General features: G+C 38.7%; 2 protein-coding genes and 2 non-coding genes across 6 annotated transcripts; 2 read left to right on the top strand and 2 right to left on the bottom strand.

Annotated features, from left to right (window-relative positions):
* Positions 1 to 22: 22 nt before the first annotated feature.
* Trnaq-cug (transfer RNA glutamine (anticodon CUG)) lies at positions 23 to 94 on the bottom strand. Its single transcript has one exon. It is a non-coding gene; the product is annotated as a tRNA-Gln (tRNA).
* Positions 95 to 173: 79 nt separating this feature from the next.
* Positions 174 to 245, bottom strand: Trnaq-uug (transfer RNA glutamine (anticodon UUG)). Its single transcript has one exon. It is a non-coding gene; the product is annotated as a tRNA-Gln (tRNA).
* Positions 246 to 5,825: 5,580 nt separating this feature from the next.
* LOC139817912 (uncharacterized) lies at positions 5,826 to 8,801 on the top strand. The gene is made up of 10 exons (XM_071786194.1): positions 5,826 to 6,478; positions 6,567 to 6,656; positions 6,907 to 6,969; positions 7,085 to 7,150; positions 7,237 to 7,278; positions 7,369 to 7,440; positions 7,517 to 7,620; positions 7,954 to 8,131; positions 8,457 to 8,460; positions 8,520 to 8,801. The coding sequence occupies exons 1-10, from the start codon at positions 6,395 to 6,397 to the stop codon at positions 8,723 to 8,725; spliced, it is 909 nt and encodes a 302-aa protein (XP_071642295.1). The 5' UTR covers positions 5,826 to 6,394; the 3' UTR covers positions 8,726 to 8,801.
* Positions 8,802 to 10,697: 1,896 nt separating this feature from the next.
* Positions 10,698 to 18,359, top strand: Geko (geko). Of its 3 annotated transcripts, none has more exons than XM_071786192.1 (4): positions 10,698 to 11,740; positions 12,194 to 12,528; positions 13,684 to 13,816; positions 17,563 to 18,359. In XM_071786192.1, the coding sequence occupies exons 2-4, from the start codon at positions 12,324 to 12,326 to the stop codon at positions 17,732 to 17,734; spliced, it is 510 nt and encodes a 169-aa protein (XP_071642293.1). In that variant the 5' UTR covers positions 10,698 to 11,740; positions 12,194 to 12,323; the 3' UTR covers positions 17,735 to 18,359. The 3 variants fall into 3 exon arrangements, with proteins under 3 accessions (XP_071642293.1, XP_071642294.1, XP_071642292.1); XM_071786193.1 differs by having other exon boundaries at positions 10,698 to 11,768; XM_071786191.1 differs by having other exon boundaries at positions 10,698 to 11,906.
* Positions 18,360 to 19,263: the final 904 nt, after the last annotated feature.

Below are 19,263 nucleotides of genomic sequence, written 5' to 3'. Positions count from 1 at the left end.
AATAATTTTATGCAAAAAAAATAGGTTCCACCGAGATTTGAACTCGGATCGCTGGATTCAGAGTCCAGAGTGCTAACCATTACACCATGGAACCTCTGTTTATTGCTCATTTGCATATTATAAAACGGTAAATTTATTGCCGTTTTTGTAATAATAATTTTATGCAAAAATGAAGGTTCCACCGAGATTTGAACTCGGATCGCTGGATTCAAAGTCCAGAGTGCTAACCGTTACACCATGGAACCTCTTCTTTATATTTTATTTATCGTTGACTGATTATTGCGTGTTTTTTAATCATCTGTGAAAGTATCGTAAATGCGGTGAAAAATAAAGATTCTGTTGAGGTTTATATTCGCATCAGTCAAAAATAGATTCAGACTTTGGAATCTTTCCCGTTCGATAATGCTATCATCGGATTTACTACTATTGAACACTATATGTTTAAAACATAACTTTCCAAATTAGATATAAGTATATAAACCAAGTGCATTATAAGGAAACACAGTTGATATGAAAAATTCAAACATAGCAAAATTATCTTATTTATATCTGCAAGATCATCTGCAAGATGCTTTTCGTTACAGCTGAGATCCATGTTCTTTAGACACTGTTAGGAGTGGTCCAATCCTTCACGAGGGTTTCACAGTTCGTGACTGGACGAAAACAATTAATCAGGGACGCACGCGTGCGGTCCTTTGGCCGACAGTCTTGCGGAAACCACTCAAATTAATTTCAAGTCACAGCATATTCTTCGATTTGACATGTTCTCGAGTGACGTCCAATCACGGTCACCCCACATGATCCACGCGCGCGTGTACACGAGAACAGCGGCCGACCCACCCTCTCCGCTCGCGCGCGCACGGACCGGAATTCGGCAACACCCCCGAGATTCCATTTCTGTTATACTTTTCGTACAATGCTCCTCCTTACGGTTCGCTGATCCTTGACTGACAGGATACCCGTGACACTTGCGTGCGGGATAATCGGGGGTACTGTAAGCGCAGCGTGCTGTTACGCACAGTGGATCCACGGTAGGTGCGGCGACGTCGTGCCGAATGACAGCTGAGCGAGCAAGTGCCATTGTGAAATCACTTTTAGATTCGATTTTGGGGATGATTCAGAATGACCGTATGATATACAGCTCTCAAATCTTGCGCATCCGTTTTTTTTTTAGTTTCCGGGGCTCGAATTATTGCCAACGCGATAAACACAATGAAATCGTGCTACGATCTCATTTAGTCTTTAATATTTATATTGATAAATAATATATATATTATATGTATTAAATTGTACCCCTTCGTTTATTATCAAAAAAGTTATTAAATCTTCTTTATTTTAACAATATAATTTTAAATTTAATTACATGGATTATGTTAATAATTAATTTAAAATGCGTGTTGAAGTGTTATGATATTATATGAGCTAACTTAAAATAAATGATATTTTATAATAAAATAATGGTTTTTTTCAGTCAGGAAGGGACTTGACTCGACCTACTTCCTTCAACCAGTGTAATACCAGCGGATGCTCGATTTATTTATCTTCTACTCTATCTTGCAACCAACTTTACTCTCTCGCCACGTTTGCACAGCGAGTCCTGCGCGCAATAATTCTCTAGGGATAACAGGACTCCGCGTTATCTCGGTTCTACGATTACATCTTTATGGTTTTATAAAACGACTCGTGCGTAAGGGATTCTTTTTTTTAATCCCTCGTTCGATTGAAGGAAAGAACACGGGAATCGTGTTTCCGTGAACGCGAGGTACTTCCCTCGGTTTCTCTTACCCTTGTGGAAATTCGCTTTATCGTCGCGACCGCCGTGGAAAGCCTCGCGCCCCTTTGCACCGGCACGGGAGGACTTCGTGTGTACACTTATTTCACGCTCGGTGGAACGACAGAACTCGAAGGGAACATCCTTCTCTCTTCATGAAACGCGTAAAATCGAAGAAAGCCGAGACGGAATATTTTTCAGTGCACGAACCGTGATAAATTTGAGCGGTAATGTACTTTTGAAAATGGATAAACGTGAAATTTAAAAATCTGAGATATTATTTGAAGGTATCTCTAAAAACCGGATATATACATTGATATAAATGTACGTTAATAGTAAAGATAAGAACACCGTGTGAAGTGATTCTACGTAAAAAAAGCATTTTATAATCCTACTTTATTATTTTGCCAAGCTTTTTTTCAACATAGGATCACATTTATTTAATTAGCGAACTCGATACTGTAATTATATATTTTTTACCAGATTGCAGATAATAATAATTATTATTAAAATACATTTTTTTAAATGATAGCTTGATCTTTACCGATATGTAAACATTTCACTAAAGTCCATATTCTCATATTACATTGTGTGTGCATTAATTTTTAAATCTTTTATCTATATCTGTAACATTTCACGAGTTTACTAGAATCAAATCAAGATTCCACGTTGCACGTTATGCATGTGGAATAACATCAAAGCACAATGACGCAAGCGCTTAGTGACAGAAGATGCATTTCATAAAAGGCCACAGCTTAAGAGACGCTCTGTCGTCGCAACGTTTTCTCTTTTTCACTAATGAATTCTTCATTCGAACGAGTAATTGGTATCTCGCATTATCCTCAATCAACGTGACTGTCCTCGCGCGGATCTCACGGACGAGGCGAGGGAAGCTGCGGTATCGGTGAAAACAGAGCTGAAACCGCGGCGAGGTCGGGTGGGAGATGCTGGAAAACGGTAGCGAAAAGTGCATCAGCATGGGGGCTTTGCTGATTTACGAGGAGTCGTTGCTAGGAGAACATTAATATCCGTGACGGAATATTAAACCGCGAGCGTCAATGGGTAGATCTTCAAAGGGATTTCCAGGGTGTCAGGGGGACGAGGAAAGGAGAAAGAAAGAAAGAGAGAGAGAGAGAGAGAGAGAGAGAGAAAGAGAGAGAGCCGCATCCCCGCAAGATTATGAGATTCTCGTTAAGTGTCACGTGTAAAGAGTTCTTTCATACGCGGCCGAGCCAACCCCTGGATAGCGTTGCTTGTGAAATACTGTCAGATAAAGGTGACATGAAAATTTATCGAACGTGCGGGGTTTTCAGAGATTCGCTTTAAACTCTTCCCCCAATCCTCGGCTCTGATGTCCTGTGTACGATGGAACGTAAGCTGGCTTACTTCGCCAGCGGTTTTACCGCGGTAAGCGAAAGAACAGAAAATTGCGCGGATGGAAGCGAACTCGGAGCTAAGTTTAAAAAAGTGCTCGTTTCACGTGGAATTACTGTGAAATTTTTATCACATTTCTGTAACAGAATTTTCGCAGACTTTATCGCGTTTATACAAAGACGACCAATCTCATTTTGTCGCGTATCTCAGAGTTTTGCCTCTCTTACGATCTTCGTCACATCTTATTTTATCGTCACGATCGAATGTCGCTTGCGTTTAATGATTCCTATATCGATCGAGAAACGTCCAATTGAACGTGACACCGTGACGGAAACTTTTTTCTTCGCGCGAAATAAAAATCAGTGACTTTATCCGCAGCCGAACACGAGCGGAGCATTCAGGGAAAGACGGTTAATGAGATAAAAGAAGCGGACCGATTCCGGTAATAACGAGGGAGCATTTTTATAACGAGGATCGGCGTCGACCTTCTCCTGGGGGACAGAAGCGAGACGTTCCTCGCTCGCGTTCGCCGCTCGTCCCCGTCGTGTACCCTGCCGCGTTCCGTCCCTTCGGCGCCGGTCGCGGGCAGGGGCGGACTTAATTATCTAATTAATTAACCTCAATCAGAACGATGAGTAATTTCTCGCTCGGGTGGCGCCTTTGCCGCCGAGACTTTCTCGTCGCGTTGACTGCAGGGAGCGAATTACGGATGAGCTCACGGCAAATCGATTATGTCCCGATCCTGTCGCCCCGAAACGGCGTGTCTCCGCCGTAGTAGTTCGCACACAAGAGAGGGTCCAGGATCCACGATCCTTCGGCGATATCCTGCTCTAGGTGGCCGACCAATTTTCCTCCCCCGTGCCTCGCAACCGCCTTTATCTTTGGCGCTTATACCGATCGCACGATAACTCGGTCGTGAAGGGCGATTGTGGTCATTCGTCCTTCGTGTAGAGTTCAGTGCGCTGAAGCTTGGGTTGATTTGGGGGGATTTTGAATAAAGAAGATAAATGAATATCCTCGCGAATCGCAACTGACCTTTACTTTGATTATATTCCCATAGAAAATGTTTAAAAGAGAAAATGAGTATCACATTGAGTTAAAAAAGATATCTATATCGCATGAACAATAGCGATATAGATAATTAACGAATATAAGTCGTCTTGGGAATAATTATTTAACATTCTGGAATCAAATGTCGCAAATTTCAGTGTCGCGTTTATTTAACCATTTAAATTCCCAAACAAACTGATTCTCCCCTCGTAAAATAATAACGACCCTTTCGCGGCGAACTCTCAATTTCTATTCTGGATATATCTCAGGTCGCTTCTCAATCCCGTCTTTTCTCTTCGACAAAAGCACCCCCGGAGCTACCATCCAGCCGTACCCTGTGCGGCAGCACCGCCCCCGATATGTAACTGACGTTTTTGACGCGTCAAGTGGTTCCATCGCGCTTCCACCTCGAGGGTCGCCGCGTTTATCGGCTACTGTTTTACATAAACATCCCCGGGAGGGTGATGGATCGGTGAGAGCGAAGCTGCGGACGTCGCGCATTGCGACGGGGCGTAAACGCATCGCGGAGATTCCTCTAAGTGATCTCAAGTGTTTTCGCAGTTGATTCGGCGTCTCTCGCGCGTCGTCCATCACCCCGCAAAGCGTCCGCTCGAAGCTTTTTAAGCTCCGTTTAACCCTGGCCTCGGGACCCGTCTAACTTCGGTATTTAGTTAGTCAACCCTGCCCGCGAGGCATCATGGGAAACGACAAGTGGCCCGGTCTCGCCCCAGCTAGAGCCTGCCGATGCTCGAGCATATCACCGCACCGGCTGTGTACATATTCGAGCGTATATACGTCACGTTGACGCGCGTGTGTGTGCGGTTTGTCGCTGCATGCCGAGCGGCCTGTATGCCTTTCATGTGATAATCCTTGTGTATTTAATCGAAGGATGTCGATGGAGCCGACTCGGTGCTTGACGCAAAAAGCAAACGATCCCTCGTGGATTAGTTCATAATTTGCTTTGAGCGGAGGGCCGGATAGAGGAGGGACCACTCGAACGCGACGGACGCGACTTTCAACGAGTGTTTGTTTAACAGTTTAGATTTTTTTTTCCCCTTGACTTTGATTCCTGCCGCTTTTCGATAGTTACTGGATAGTTACTCGCGGCTTTGTTTAAGTTTCCGTTAAATGTACGTTTTAGTTGTCGGTACCAGTCCCGTGACGAAAGTGTCTGCATAGCATAAAGTTGGATTTAATACCTGTGCTATTATCTCGCAGTCCCTTGCCGAGTTGAAGCCGCGGAATAGCACGTTTTAATGACGACGACGTAGTGGTGCTGACGTTTGAAATTTTGGTTCGTAAAATTATAAAGCTCGTCGTTTACAGCAAAATTGCTCGCATATTAATTAAAATCCCCCATAAATGGGGATTATGAGTTGCGTTGTATAAAAATGAGAAAGATTATAGGTTGCATTTCAAGTTGTTATTACGTATTTAAGTACGATAAGCATTAGAGACAGTTCGAGAATGTAACACTTATAATAATAGCGGATTATGACAATGATAAGGATAATTATGACCCCAATGCGTTCTCTGCGCTGTCGCGCTTCCTATCACTTATCGAAATTACGCTCTCTCTTATCGCGGGAATTATTCGTACCACTCGTGTCGCAACCTCTGCAATCGATAAACGCGGCCATCGCTATATGAAGTCACCTGCTTCAACACACGCTTTCGCGCCTTAATTATGTTTATATGAAGGAGATTACATTATCGCGATCCCGCGAGGTGTTATTATACGAGTCCACGCGGGGGAGATAATATCCTGATAAGGGAGCTTTTCAGAAGCTACGATACCAATACATAAAATATCGCAATTTGAAAACTATTAAACACAAAGTGTCAAACCTGCATCCAACTGATAACGTTTTTTATTAGCATAATTTTCTAATAAACTGAAAATTTATACGATTCTTATTAAAAAGTGCTCATTATACCAATATTCGTTAACAGAGCTCTCGATGAAAATCGTTTTGTTCCACGAAGTTCGGCACGGGTTTCCGCGACATTCCGCTATTCTCAAGTAACTCGAGTGGCGAATGTAAATGAGATACATTCACACGATGCTGTCAAATCGTCTGGAAATTCTCGTTTCGCGTCTTATCACAGGAATACGTTGCTCGATTTTCGCGCTTGGTGTGCTCGAGTTTCTCTAATTTTCGTAACTCTTTACTTTGCTAATGGATTACGCTCTCGAGGATGTTCTCGCAGAGGCCGTGCTATTTCTCACAACTATCGAGAAACCATCCGATTTTGAAGCTCGTTGACATTTACGACCGTCAGGTAACCCCTTCGAATCAGCATTAAAGCCAAATGATTTTGCCATGACAATTGTTTTTGACATTTTTTCCATCGCTGTTCATATTCGCAGTCGTTTATACGAGCATACGTTTTGGATAACTTCTACGTCTGCATTTTGATGTACATTTTGTTCTATGTAGCGCTGTGGTATGCTAATAACGTAAGTAGTCCGCATAATAAGTTATGATTACAAAAGCAAGAAACGAGATATACTTGTATATAGTTAATATATGTATATATTTATTAATTATATATATTTAAAATAAATGTAGAAATATAAAATATATGCGTGTGTGTAGTTAATTCATTAGTTTACATTATATATTTGCATCTATAATTTAAAAAAAATAGACTGATTCTTTAAACCTCAGATTAATTTTAATATATTTTTCGATACAACCATTTTCAAGATAATAAAACGAATTGAGAAATCAAATCGAGAGATGTCAATAACAGTTGCAGAGAATAAGACGGTCAGTTCAATTTTGTTTATGACATTTATATACTCATTCAAGATCAGCCTTCCTTTTACATAACGCTATAACCAATGCTGTTGTGTTATGCATATTTATCAAGAACACTTTTCAGAAACTAGACAGACTGGTTTTGTTAAAAAATAAGAAGGCGGAATTCGAGGAAGTAATCGTAAAAACGGTCAGCAGTGTTTCAATAGTTTCTTATTTTTTACTTTTATAGTAATATTTACTATGTATATGTAATTAAAGGTGCTAACTTTACAGACAGATGCGCAAAAGATGACTACGAAATATTTGGAAGATGAAGTAAGTTTAAAAGTTATGCGAATCATCTACGCATAAGTGAAACTTTTAATACTTTAATGTTCAATCGTAACTATTGAATTTATTATTCAGATGCACATACTTAGCAGAGAATTAATTACGACATCTAATAAAATCACCGGATTGGAAAAAGTTGTTGAAAAAGTAATGATCGCGTCTCTCGACGTTTATTCTGCGGTTAATCATTTTACCAGCTTCAGTAATTGTTATTAAATCGTAGATGGTTTTTAGTACAAACAACCAGACAAATTACTTAATTCAGCCATCGAGGGTGAATGTCCAAAAGAATTCGAAGGAGTCACGAGCCCGTTCGAGAAGTTCAAGGTGAATTAAATGCATTTTATACAAAAAAAGGAACATTTAAATAAGATATTCTAAATCTTACATTATGAACTAATAAATAAGATCACGGGTTAACGAACGGAATTAATTATGAATTAATTCCTTTTTCATAACCATACAAAAATATTTAGTGTTTCTTTGTCAGAATTTATTTGCAGCAATTTAAATAAATTAAATCTTAACGATTTTATATCATAATCAATCTATTACTAAATTATTATTAAACATATATTTTTATATGGACATTAAAGTTAAAAAAAAAAAACTAATAACTGGTTGCATCTTGCGCGAAATATTATGAAATATGATTTTAAGATTCTCGAACCGTCATTTCCACCGTCTGTACCACCGGAACCTCCGCCTCGAAAGTACGGGATCTTTGTCAGTAGACCGCCTGGGCAGCGGAGAACGTCGTCTGCAGTTGCATCTGCAACTCCACCGCCAAAAATCGGACTCAAATAACAGTGCCTCTGCAGAAGCTTCCTCCGAATCTGTAAATCAATATCGTAAGACGTTAATTACATTATAATAATATTTAATCTTCAGATATCTATGAACAAACTGTTCAAACACCTTTTTGCGTATGAAAAATTATAAAAGCAAAGTGTGTGAGATACATATATCAGTTCATGAAATTCGAAATGTGTTGGCCTAGAAATCGCGCATCTGCAATTGTAATTTTAATACATTCTGTTTTTCGCATGTGAACTGAATAGCACTCGTCTCATCTATTTCCTTTATGTCAGTCGTTCTATGCAAGATTTTAAATTTTCTTTTTTTATTCTAACTTGAAATTTTTTTAAAATTGTATTATAAAGCCAAGTTTCTGCATATAAAAAATATTTTTAAATCAAGTTAATTTCACAATCTCTATTTTATAGCTACCAATAAAATTCTTTCACGATACAATTATCATGATGGTGATCGAAAAAGACATCCTAATAAGTGGCTGTCCACAAAGATGCGTTCGCGACGATCTTCATGTTGCAATATGCGTAAAATTCATATGGATTCCTTAAGAAATGTCACACCTTTCACCAAATCACTATTAGGATTGGCTACCATCTTTCTCCGTGGACATTCATAAAAGTAGAATATTTTAATAATTTCAATGACTCATAAATTCAATAATTTTCCTCGGCATCGTTTTTAAAATGATCGTTCTTTAATGAAAGTATATTACAAATTATGTCATTTTAATATTTTAATATTTATTCTTGTAATATTATACACTACTATAACAATTGTATAACGAGATTGTAATAAATACAATAAATATGTAATTTGATTACACACACTTTCTCTCTCTCTCTCTCTCTCTCTCTCTCTCTCTCTCTCTCTCTCTCTCTTGTTTTAATTCCTTTCTTATAATTAGCTTCGAAAGATTTGCACTATTGCTATTGCAACAGCCTTTACGCTAATGTTCTATAGCTTGTTTTTTTACTGAATATCTCATGGACGTTTTTTTGCCATAAGCTGTAGTTATTTACATAATGTGTGCAATAGAGATAAAAGTATGCGCACACGAGAGGTAAATTTTTTACGAAACGATAGAGCAAAAGCGTGTTTAATTTTTTCCTTTTTTTTATGTTTTCAGTAAATATCTCTTACACATAACTTACACTTCTTTGCGTAAATTGGACATGTTGATATTAACTGCAATATATGGGTGGCATTTGCATTCGCATTAAAAGACGCGACCTGATTTAAAAATAGTTCTTCATAAACCTTGATCAAAATGAATATTTATGCAAACTTCATTGCGGGACATTCAATAAACAAATGTATTGAATATATAGTTTCATGGATAAGAGCGAGAGAACGTTTCAGAAACAACTAAAGTATGTATTTTATTAGCAATGATCCAATCGAAACATATATCACCATTATTTTCCTTCCCGTATTTTTATCTATCGAAAAGAATATATTAATTTTAATTTTAACTCTTGCTATGTTATTTAATTATATTGTAGTGCGAATATTTGCACCAATATTAGATAATATTGGTATAAAAATTATCTCTGCCGCTGTGATTTTCATAATTATTATTATATTTTTTCTATGAGAAGAACAGTAATGTATCAATCTAGTTTTCATTCTGCATATATGTTACTATTTCTTGTTTAGAGTACACAGATAATGCGAATAATATGACTTTCTTTTAAATATTTTATATTTAAATTAGAAAAAGATTGTAACTTGTATATAATTTCTGTTATAATATAATATTATTCCAAGGTTTGAAAAATTGCGAAATGCTTAGATAAAAAAAAACTGTAATAGAAAAGCTACAAATAGTTTTTAAATCATCTTGTTTATTCGTTCAGCTATTAGGTTTGTCAGGTCGTACATACTTTCATTCGAGGACGAAAGTCTTCAATTAGTTAGTCTATGTGTGTTAAGATCAGCATGCAATTGGAAAGCCTTTGCTACATACGCGCCAATCTTTCGATGTAACAATCCGCTCCACTTGTTAATTATCCACTGACGTTATCATCTTTCTGCTCCGTTTGCCACGGTTCAATTGACTCTCCTTATTTTCCCAAGCATTTTCACACTGTATCATTCTTGAAATAGCACGGATATCGCGAGACACCATTATATATTTGTCGAAAATACAGTGGAGAAAAAATAATTATATTTTTTATTAATTGTAAAATTAATAAAAAAATAGCTTTCATTGACTAAAATTAATATATATCTTATTTATTTTTCTATTCTAGATTTATTATCTATGAAAATAATTGCAATAAAAATTTTGTTCGAATTGGTAAATAATTTTAACTCGTTTCCTCGGAACCATTCTTTCATTCACGCGGTATAAGATGCTTCTTTCTTCGTACTTATCGTAATTTTTCTGACTTTAAAGTGCAATATGTTACGGAGCGATACTTGTTGTAAACTATTGCCAATACTAAAAAGAGCACGTTTTCCCGTGCGATTTGCCTCGCTCGAGCGGCAGAACTACAAGCTATCGGAACTCGTGGACTTACGAGCGATCGGCCAACTTTCACTGACGACTCGTTAGGTTCGCCGCCGTAGTTTCGAGTCATTCACAGTCATTCCGCGACTTCAACAGACTGCGGTTGCGCTGCTCGTATTTCTCTCCTCGTTGGAGACGACGAGCTGTCACTCCAAAGTGCGGTTTGGTGATAGATCGGTAACAATACTTAGTGGCACGTTTGCAAATTCTACGTTTCGTTCAGAACGTTCTCCCAGTTTTTACGGAACGTTATTGTGAGCTCGTTTGTGTCTCGCAAAGACGTCTCCTGGTGACACAGTGATATTCGACGTCCAGCATTTCATCCGGATATTTTTCACGGTGAACCTTCGATTGTGCGTAATGGAGAAACAGAGAAATTTGTTGCAGCCACGCGACATATACAATCGCAGGATCGGCGCGCGATCCTGAGTTACGATCCGCGGATTTCGATTTACGCGTGATTTGATTTAGCGATCGAGTTGAAACGCGCGCGAGATTTTCGAACGTCGACGTTCGGGGATTGATTGTCCGCTCCTCGGTTAATTGCTTTCCGAAATTTCGCACACGTCGGCGCGCGATTTAATGGGCAAATCGCATCGTTCGCGTTTGCGAGGTATGAGAATACTTTGCCGTGCGCGCGAATTATAATCGGCGACGTCATTCGCAAATGCGAGTCACTTTGGAAGTGAATTCCGGCGCCACTCCCGCTCGATGACGGTGTTACAGCTCGGTGAGAGAGGTCTCGCGTCGTTTGCGTCGTGTTTCCTGGGACAAGGGAGTAGAAGGAGAATTCCCGTTACGATTTCGCCGGTCATTTCCGCGACTCCCGTGCGCTAGAAGTGCATTCGACAATACAAAGGAGTCGTCGACGTCGCGCTCGAAGCGGCCGCGGCTCTCGAGAACGAGCTTTGTCGCTTCGGATGAAAGTAAGACGAACATCGTAAGAGGATTTAGCTTTATTGCTGCGGCGGATCTTGAAGAAAGTGGAAGTTAACAGAAAGTGAGAGTCTTCTCGTCTCTTGAGAGAGAAAGAGAGAGGGGAGATAAAGAAAGAGAACTGTAACCGGTTCACAGTGTCGGCCGCCTGGCCAATTGCATCGATCGCGGGTCCAAGGAGAGGTATTTGTTTGGACGATCACGCGTATAAGTAATTGTGTTTCTTTGAGAATTCAGGTTAAGGCGAACTTACCGCTCCCGCAGTCGCGAAGCATGATCGACTCTACTCGTTTACGTAATAATACGTGATCGTTGAAAGCGGCGGAGTCATCGCCGCGAATCGACGTTTGTACGTTTATATCATTAGATAACATAACTTCACATCTGTTGTGATGGGTATCATGTTTATTTCTAATGATACATGTAACGAATATATAAGCAACTATAGAATCATTCAAAATTAATAATCAACTGGATTTCAATATAATCCTGCCGCTTTGATTTTATACATTTTTATACGTTATATATATTTTAACATAGAATATAAAACGGAGTCAAATTTTTCTAAATCTACACATTATGTTCGAATTTGTCCCTTAATTAATTAAATCCGCTCGATATTTCATACTTTTTCAGACGTAATTCTCTACCTCTCTGGATTCACAATCATCATTTCATCAGTCTTGTGTCTGATGAGATTGTCAAGGAATTAACAACAAATTAACGGATTATCTCTAGTCTAACGCCTTACTGAAAAAAAATCAACATGGACACCAGTACGGTGCGTTTGGTGATATTTTTGGGGATGTTTCTGGTTTTCGCTGGCGATTATAGCGCGTTCATTGCTTCGATTTTCGGTAACGCGACGGAGAGCAACATAACTGATGCTGTAAGAGAACCCGAAGCTCAGTTCAAAGGGCCCCATGAAAAGATACCCGTTGTCTCGAAAATAGACGTCGATAAGAATAACGGTAAGAATGAGGATATCGTGTAAAATATATACATGGATGTAACGTGAAACTTTCTCACAGATGCGTTACGAAATAAAAGAATACAATCATATTTACTTTGGACACAACACGATGATATCTTATTCGAGCTGTAATTTTATAGTTTGTGAAAGATACCCTTGGGTGTAAACTGCTATTTTTCCCTACAGTCATTGCATAAAAATATATTCGCATACGAAATCCATACGCACGTGTGTCGTCATACCATTATTCATCGAGTTACGCTTGTTAGTTCGCGTGGAGCTAATTGCTACTCTGCGAATTGATTAATTAGTCGCGCGCTCGTCCGTTTTAATTATTTGCCAACATTATCGAGACCTCCTACACTCAATGTATGTCTCATCTGTCTCGCAGCTTATCGAAATCTCGCTACGACTATAACCAGTTCTCGGTCGAAAAAATGCTATTGGAAAGTAGAGCACGATAAAATGGATTTCAATCCGACGGAGCGTATGCGTAGTATATTCTTAAAAATATTAAAGATTAAAGATATAATTAGAGAGTAATGTACGTATTCTTTAACGATAATATTTAATTAATAGTTACGATTATTATAATATATTTATGACATTTTGTGATTGCATTTTAGTATGTATTACTTATCGCGATAAACATCACAATATAGCTGCCGATTTGTATCATTATTTAATAAATTACTTTTTATATTAATAGAAAAAAAATATATATTTTAGTTATATTAAAAAATACGGCCTAATTGATCAAATATTTTCTAATAAATTAATACCACGCGGTATTGTCTTTCAATAGCGGAAAAAAATATAGCAAAAGTCGGCAAAAGTAGAAACTATAACGTTACTAATACATTTGTATATGAGTTCAGTTTCTAAAGATAGACGTAACGAGAACGAAACACATTTTGTTCTGAAAGTAAAAGTGTCCTCCCGTCACGTTCCAGATCTTTAGAAATTTTCAAACTGCGTCCTTCGCTCTTAACTTGTCATTTACTTATCGTGCGATTAAACAAAGCCGGTCGTTTCATACGAATACGCGTGGTCATTCGGAATAATGCACGTGATCCATTAATCGTCCCATCACTCAGAATGATATTGCATGTGTCACGATATAATTGACAATATAACTCCGATTTTTGTGCAGTTGCTTTACGCCGTGCGAAGATGATGGCGACAATCAAAACTGCTTGCTTGCCGAAGCTAATATGCGAACTCACCAAATCCGTTCACCGAGAGCAACTAAGTGAAATGGAGCGATCTCTTTTGAATCTTATAAGGTATGCAACTTTTACATCCTATTTACATCTATTTCCTTTTTTCCACATGTGTAGTATTAAAAAGAGAAAGTGGCTCAGTTCATATTAAATAATAAATAGCAAACTTATCATTAAATCGCAAAGATATCTGATTTTTTTTTAAGTCGCTTAAGGGAGAATCTGGAATGATCGGGGATTAGCTGATGGTTCGTACGCTAGTCAATTTATTTTGCTATAGCAAGGCGAGAATCTACTTTCATCATTGAGGCTCTTGCACCCAGTGTTCTTACTTTCACAACTTTCGATCGGCATTGCAACTAAACGTCCGTCGACCCTGAAGCGCAAGCGCTATGTGCGAAGATTACGGAAACATTCTCCTCGGATCGCGTATAGGTAATGGCAAGGGGAAAACTACGAGAAACGTGATTTTTCAGAATGCGAACGGCTGCGTGTTTCTTATCCAAAATCATAGACCGACGACTGTCGGCCTCGACGAACGGGCACGGCAATTTTGCAATTTTCACTCAGCGAAGCTGAAAGCTAGTAATAATATCACCCGTGCATTACAATTATACGGGACATTTTGGAAAACGACGGCGTAGGTGACCACAGGAAACATCCAACGAGAAACGCTTGCTCGCCCGGGAAAATTGGACGCTGGGACAATTGCGCGCGGCGTGCACGCCGCGCGTATTTCGCAATTTTCGTTTACGATCGGAGATAAAATGCGGCTAGGGTCCCGCCTCGCGCACACACGTTCGCCACGTTATGCGGATAATGCAAAGAATTATACCGCGAACTCGCGCCGTTTTACGTCCTGATTAAAAGCAACGTTACGTTAAAACGAACTCTGTGGGAAAATCGGGAAATGCGGTATTCGTTCGTACGCGGAACGCTTTTAAATCCTCATATTTGCACAGTGTGGAATGTATCGTCGCGGTGGACCCTGATACGCGGAAATTTCCAACATGAATGTATTAATTATACATTCGTGTCGATCCTCGACGCGCGAATGCGTATTCGTTAAATTTAGGATGTGATATAAAAACCAGGGAAGGAGAGATGTTTCCAAATTTTCATATTGATAATCTAGTCTGCGACATAACTAATTAAATTATTCTAAAAATCAAAATGCATTATTCCAGATTCATTATTTTACAATCAATTACATTTCGCAAAAAAACTTTAAGAAGTTATTTGTATTTGCAAAGTGGGTTTATATAATATTTCGTCAGCGACTATATATACATTGATTTCTATTTATCATCGTCTAGAGTACTTCTTGTCGCCTCTTGTCGGCCTTTATTAGGAATTGTAAAAATATGATCCACGGATTTTACGTTGCGTCGGATCGCAAATTAAGGATTGCGTCGTACGCATTTTTGAAAGTGTGTTGGCTGGCTGAAAATTACCGCGAAAGTCCGTCGTATCTTACGTAAATCCCGTCCGAAAATGCGCATCTCTTGCCGCACCTCGCCGTAACCATCCTCAACGAGCACTTTCCTTTTCACAGGTTATTCAATCCATATACTTTCTCCGCGACATGGCGGTACATGTCATTTCGCATCTACCGTTCGGCCTTCCCGGAACTTCGACTTCCTACAAACATTTATTCGCGATAGGCAAACGCCGCGAGCTGATAGAAAGCAATGCGTTTTATTACTTCGAACTTCGGTAATTAACTTGTCGCTCATATGATATATGGCGCTAAAGAAACGCTCGTTGATCGTTTTGCGTTCATCGCGGATTGAAGTCTTGATGTTTTCATTTTCGAGACAAACGTAAATTTCTTGCATTATTCACGAATAAAGTGCAAACCGCATGTGTACTCTCTGTTTTGCATGCTTTTTACACGCTACAAGAAACAAATAAATTAATATGCACACTTGTATTGACAATTTTCGGTTTGTTCTTTCACAAAATAGTATGTCTCATTAGCATTTACTTAACTTTTCGTTTCTTATGATAATAACTAGAAATGGGAACTTCTTGCGTATTTTGTTATCTCTTTTCTCTGACAGCATTTGTTCTATAAAATAGTAATTCGAGCAATAAACAAATAAAGAAAGTAGTAATCATAATATCGCGATAAATAAGATAAAAATTGAAGGAGCATTTATACAATATATCGTAAATCGGTGGATTTAAGTAGTTTATCCCTAAAGCGACAAGCTCAAATAAAAGTCTTATATTTATTACGGCCGTTCACTTCCGTCCGTGTGTTAAACGAAAACGACGTCGACGAACAGTAAAATGAATTGACGCAGAAAAGCGAGTTCCATTAGAAAGTATAATGAACCAAAACGACGGCATTGTCTCGACATATAGTACGTTTTTGTTTTCGTTTAAATGCACGATATTTTTTACACAACATTGCACACTCGTTAAAAGTTAAACGTGTAATTGCGATAAGATAAAAATTCCGCAGTCTTAATTAAACGAGAGACAGAAGCGTCTATAAAATAGAGAAGTTACGCGGGAGGGAGACGATTGTGGAAAATATTAGCTCTTGTATTAAAACTTCCCGGAAAGTTTCCAAATAGAACTTTAAATATAATTAGAAGTCGTAGATAGGGCAAATGCAGCGCACGTTATCTTTCACGCGTCTTCATTGTCTTTCTGGCGCGAAAGTGGGCGCTATCCCCAAGCGAGAGAGAATCGCCCTAGGAACGATCCTTGCGCCGCGGTTAATGTCCCGGAAGGATCCGAGCTTTATATTTACTTTTATGCCTGCGTAAACGCCAGTCCATTCTGACGCATCTCGGGGCTCGATTTTTATCGACGCAGATCGCTCCGGGTTAAACCGATCAAGATGGAGAGGCTAAAAAGCCGTTTTGCGTTTATTCGTTATATCCTTGGCGCCCCTTCGAAGTCAGGATACTCAGGATACGGAATCGTAAAGGGAGGAAGAGCTTCCTCTCTTTCTTTCTCGAAGGAGGAAAACGTCTTCCGCGGGAGCCATGCGTGACGAAACTGCTGCGCTTTTACTCTCCTGATAGATCAAATGATTTCTCGAAGAATTCAGCACGGTATTCGTTCGCTTTTGACGGAATCAGGATGATTTTTAAGGCGGAATATCGTCGGCAATCGACGTCAATTTTAGTTCCCACGGGAATCCGAGGAAATAGATTTGCAAAGCAACGTGTGAGAATTCTCGGAAAAAAGTCCGGAAGAAAGCGATTTGCCTTGCCGCTCGTATTCCGTGGTAATAGTTTACTAAGTTTACTTCAATAACGCTTTCTACAAGCATCTTTAAATTATTCTTCCAACTAAAAGAAGAACGAGAGAAATCGAAGTATTACGAGCTTGTTTAGTGGAATATTATTGTGGACGATTTCGAATTTATGACGTTTTAGAAGAGATGATGAGATTTTGTTTGTTCCCCTTTGACTTGCCTGGAAATGCAAATGCGGGTACATTGAAGGAGAGAAAGGATCTGATAATACATATCCTTTTTGCTGGGTGTAACCGGATTTTGCATGGACACATTTACCGGTTGGTGTCGATATATCGAAAGTAAAAGGCGAGTTACCTTGTGCTGGTTCTTACACATCGTGCCAGTAACCAGTTTAATAGTCAACTGTTTCGACATTCGACTTGGTTTTGTAGTGGTTTGTCAGAGGAAAATATTTATAAGATTACTCCGATATTTGAAACGTTTCTTTCGCTGTATATCCATAAATAGTAACATCTATATTAAAATTAACGAATTGCGTTTCACGACTGAAAATTTGTTACGCTAATAAAAGCTCCATTGTTATTTTCAGGGATACAAGTCTGAGTACGATGGCGGAAGTTCCGTCGAGGTACCACTTCGCGGCTCACATGGGTCAACTGATTTCCGGTATAGAAGGTCAGGGCTGCCATAACTTTTACCCGACGTGCCCGTTGCCGGGTATCAGCGTTCTGAACATGATGAAGAAGGTTCGTCTACGCTGATGAGCCGTAACCACTGTAACTGTCGGAGTTGACGAATACTGAACCTGTGATACTGCGGATACTTTGTTTTTACTCGCGTTCGGGAGATCATTAACATGAGAAGAATTCAATTCGCGCAGCGATGAATCGCGTTTTTGGCGATGCAACATGTAAATGGTGTACATAAGGTTTCGTGATAATATATCGCAATTACTATAAGGAAAAAATGGCAATGTTCTTCGGCGTTTGAAATCTTATTTATACCGTAAAATAAAAGTTTTCAGCTCGTAAATTGAAATCATAAATTGTTAACATTATAGAAAAGTATCTGACCTAATATTGTTGACGTCTGATTTCTTTAATCCCAAAAAACTATTTCGTCAGATTTTACAATCAGTTGATGTGTAAATTATTTACTTTTTATGAATTTAAAAGATGACACATGTATGCATATTCATGCTCAATATTACTATTTATTTATTTGTTAACAAGAACTCATCTCACTTATATATATTTCTTTCACTCACTTTTGATACACCGTATATTTCAAATTTTATATTTCGGAAATCTTATATAATTAACGTGTACCCACAATCACATATTTTTGTAACTTCATATTGTTATACTGTATATATTATCATGTTTTAATTTTTAATAAGAAATTAAAAAAAATAAATTTCATCTTAAAAACACTGAATATTCTCTATTTTCTGATTATAAAATATTCCTATACTTTATATAATTTCATTTTAGATTTTATTATATATTTTAGGAACCTTATTTTTATAATATGTATAATTCCCGAGATAATTCCTTAATTTCGTAATTTTGTACATTTTTATATATTATAAATATTACTGTGTTTCAATAAGAAATGGCAAAAGAATTTGCTACTAGAGAACACACCGAACATTTCTTTTTTGTTGCGAAATATCCCCCTGGACATTGTCATAAGTTCACTGTATGTATATGATCCCAAAATCGTGCATTTCCGTAGGAGGTCCCATGGTGACGCTTTGCCAAATTATCAGAATTCCCGATCTTCGTTCTATACCCTATTCTTTTTCCTATTTTAATACAAGACTGCCATTCCCGGATATAATCCGAAACCCAGCGGGAAAACGCGCGAAAATTATTAGAATAATCGTCGGCGTCTTTATCGACTTAAGCCCGATGCCAACTCGTCCCGAGTGGACGTTTCCCAACGAACCATGCGATCGTAAACGAGATCGTGCCAAGAGTTCTCGGTTAGCAGTTAGGACTGGCGCGATATGCGAGGACAAACGGGATGTAATGCCGATGAAACCGCGCCACTAACCGTTCCCATCGCCCTCCGAAACAGCCAGCGACACATTCGGAAATCTCGCAAAAATTATCGCGCGATATCGCCGTAGGAGTTTATTGACGTTTCTCGCGCCGATGCCAAGCCACGCGCGCGATTTCCAGCTGCAATTTCCGACTCATCTTTCGTAACGCACAATACAACCATAACTGAAGTCAGAAAAACTTTATTGACTTTTCTAAAAACGACGGATGATATTAATAACTAA

Source organism: Temnothorax longispinosus, chromosome 8 (genome assembly GCF_030848805.1).
Source record: "Temnothorax longispinosus isolate EJ_2023e chromosome 8, Tlon_JGU_v1, whole genome shotgun sequence".
Lineage (NCBI taxonomy): Eukaryota > Metazoa > Arthropoda > Insecta > Hymenoptera > Formicidae > Temnothorax > Temnothorax longispinosus.
Note: the sequence above shows the minus strand (reverse complement) of the source record. Positions and strands in the feature narration are given on the sequence as shown.

Coding starts and splice junctions, on each gene's coding strand:
- LOC139817912 (XM_071786194.1), top strand. CDS start 6,395: ATGTTCTCGCAGAGGCCGTGCTATTTCTCACAACTATCGAGAAACCAT. Junction 6,970..7,084: donor CAGTTGCAGAGAATAAGACG/GTCAGTTCAATT, acceptor AACACTTTTCAG/AAACTAGACAGACTGGTTTT. Junction 7,151..7,236: donor AGGAAGTAATCGTAAAAACG/GTCAGCAGTGTT, acceptor CTAACTTTACAG/ACAGATGCGCAAAAGATGAC.
- Geko (XM_071786192.1), top strand. CDS start 12,324: ATGGACACCAGTACGGTGCGTTTGGTGATATTTTTGGGGATGTTTCTG. Junction 12,529..13,683: donor AGACGTCGATAAGAATAACG/GTAAGAATGAGG, acceptor ATTTTTGTGCAG/TTGCTTTACGCCGTGCGAAG. Junction 13,817..17,562: donor TCTCTTTTGAATCTTATAAG/GTATGCAACTTT, acceptor TGTTATTTTCAG/GGATACAAGTCTGAGTACGA.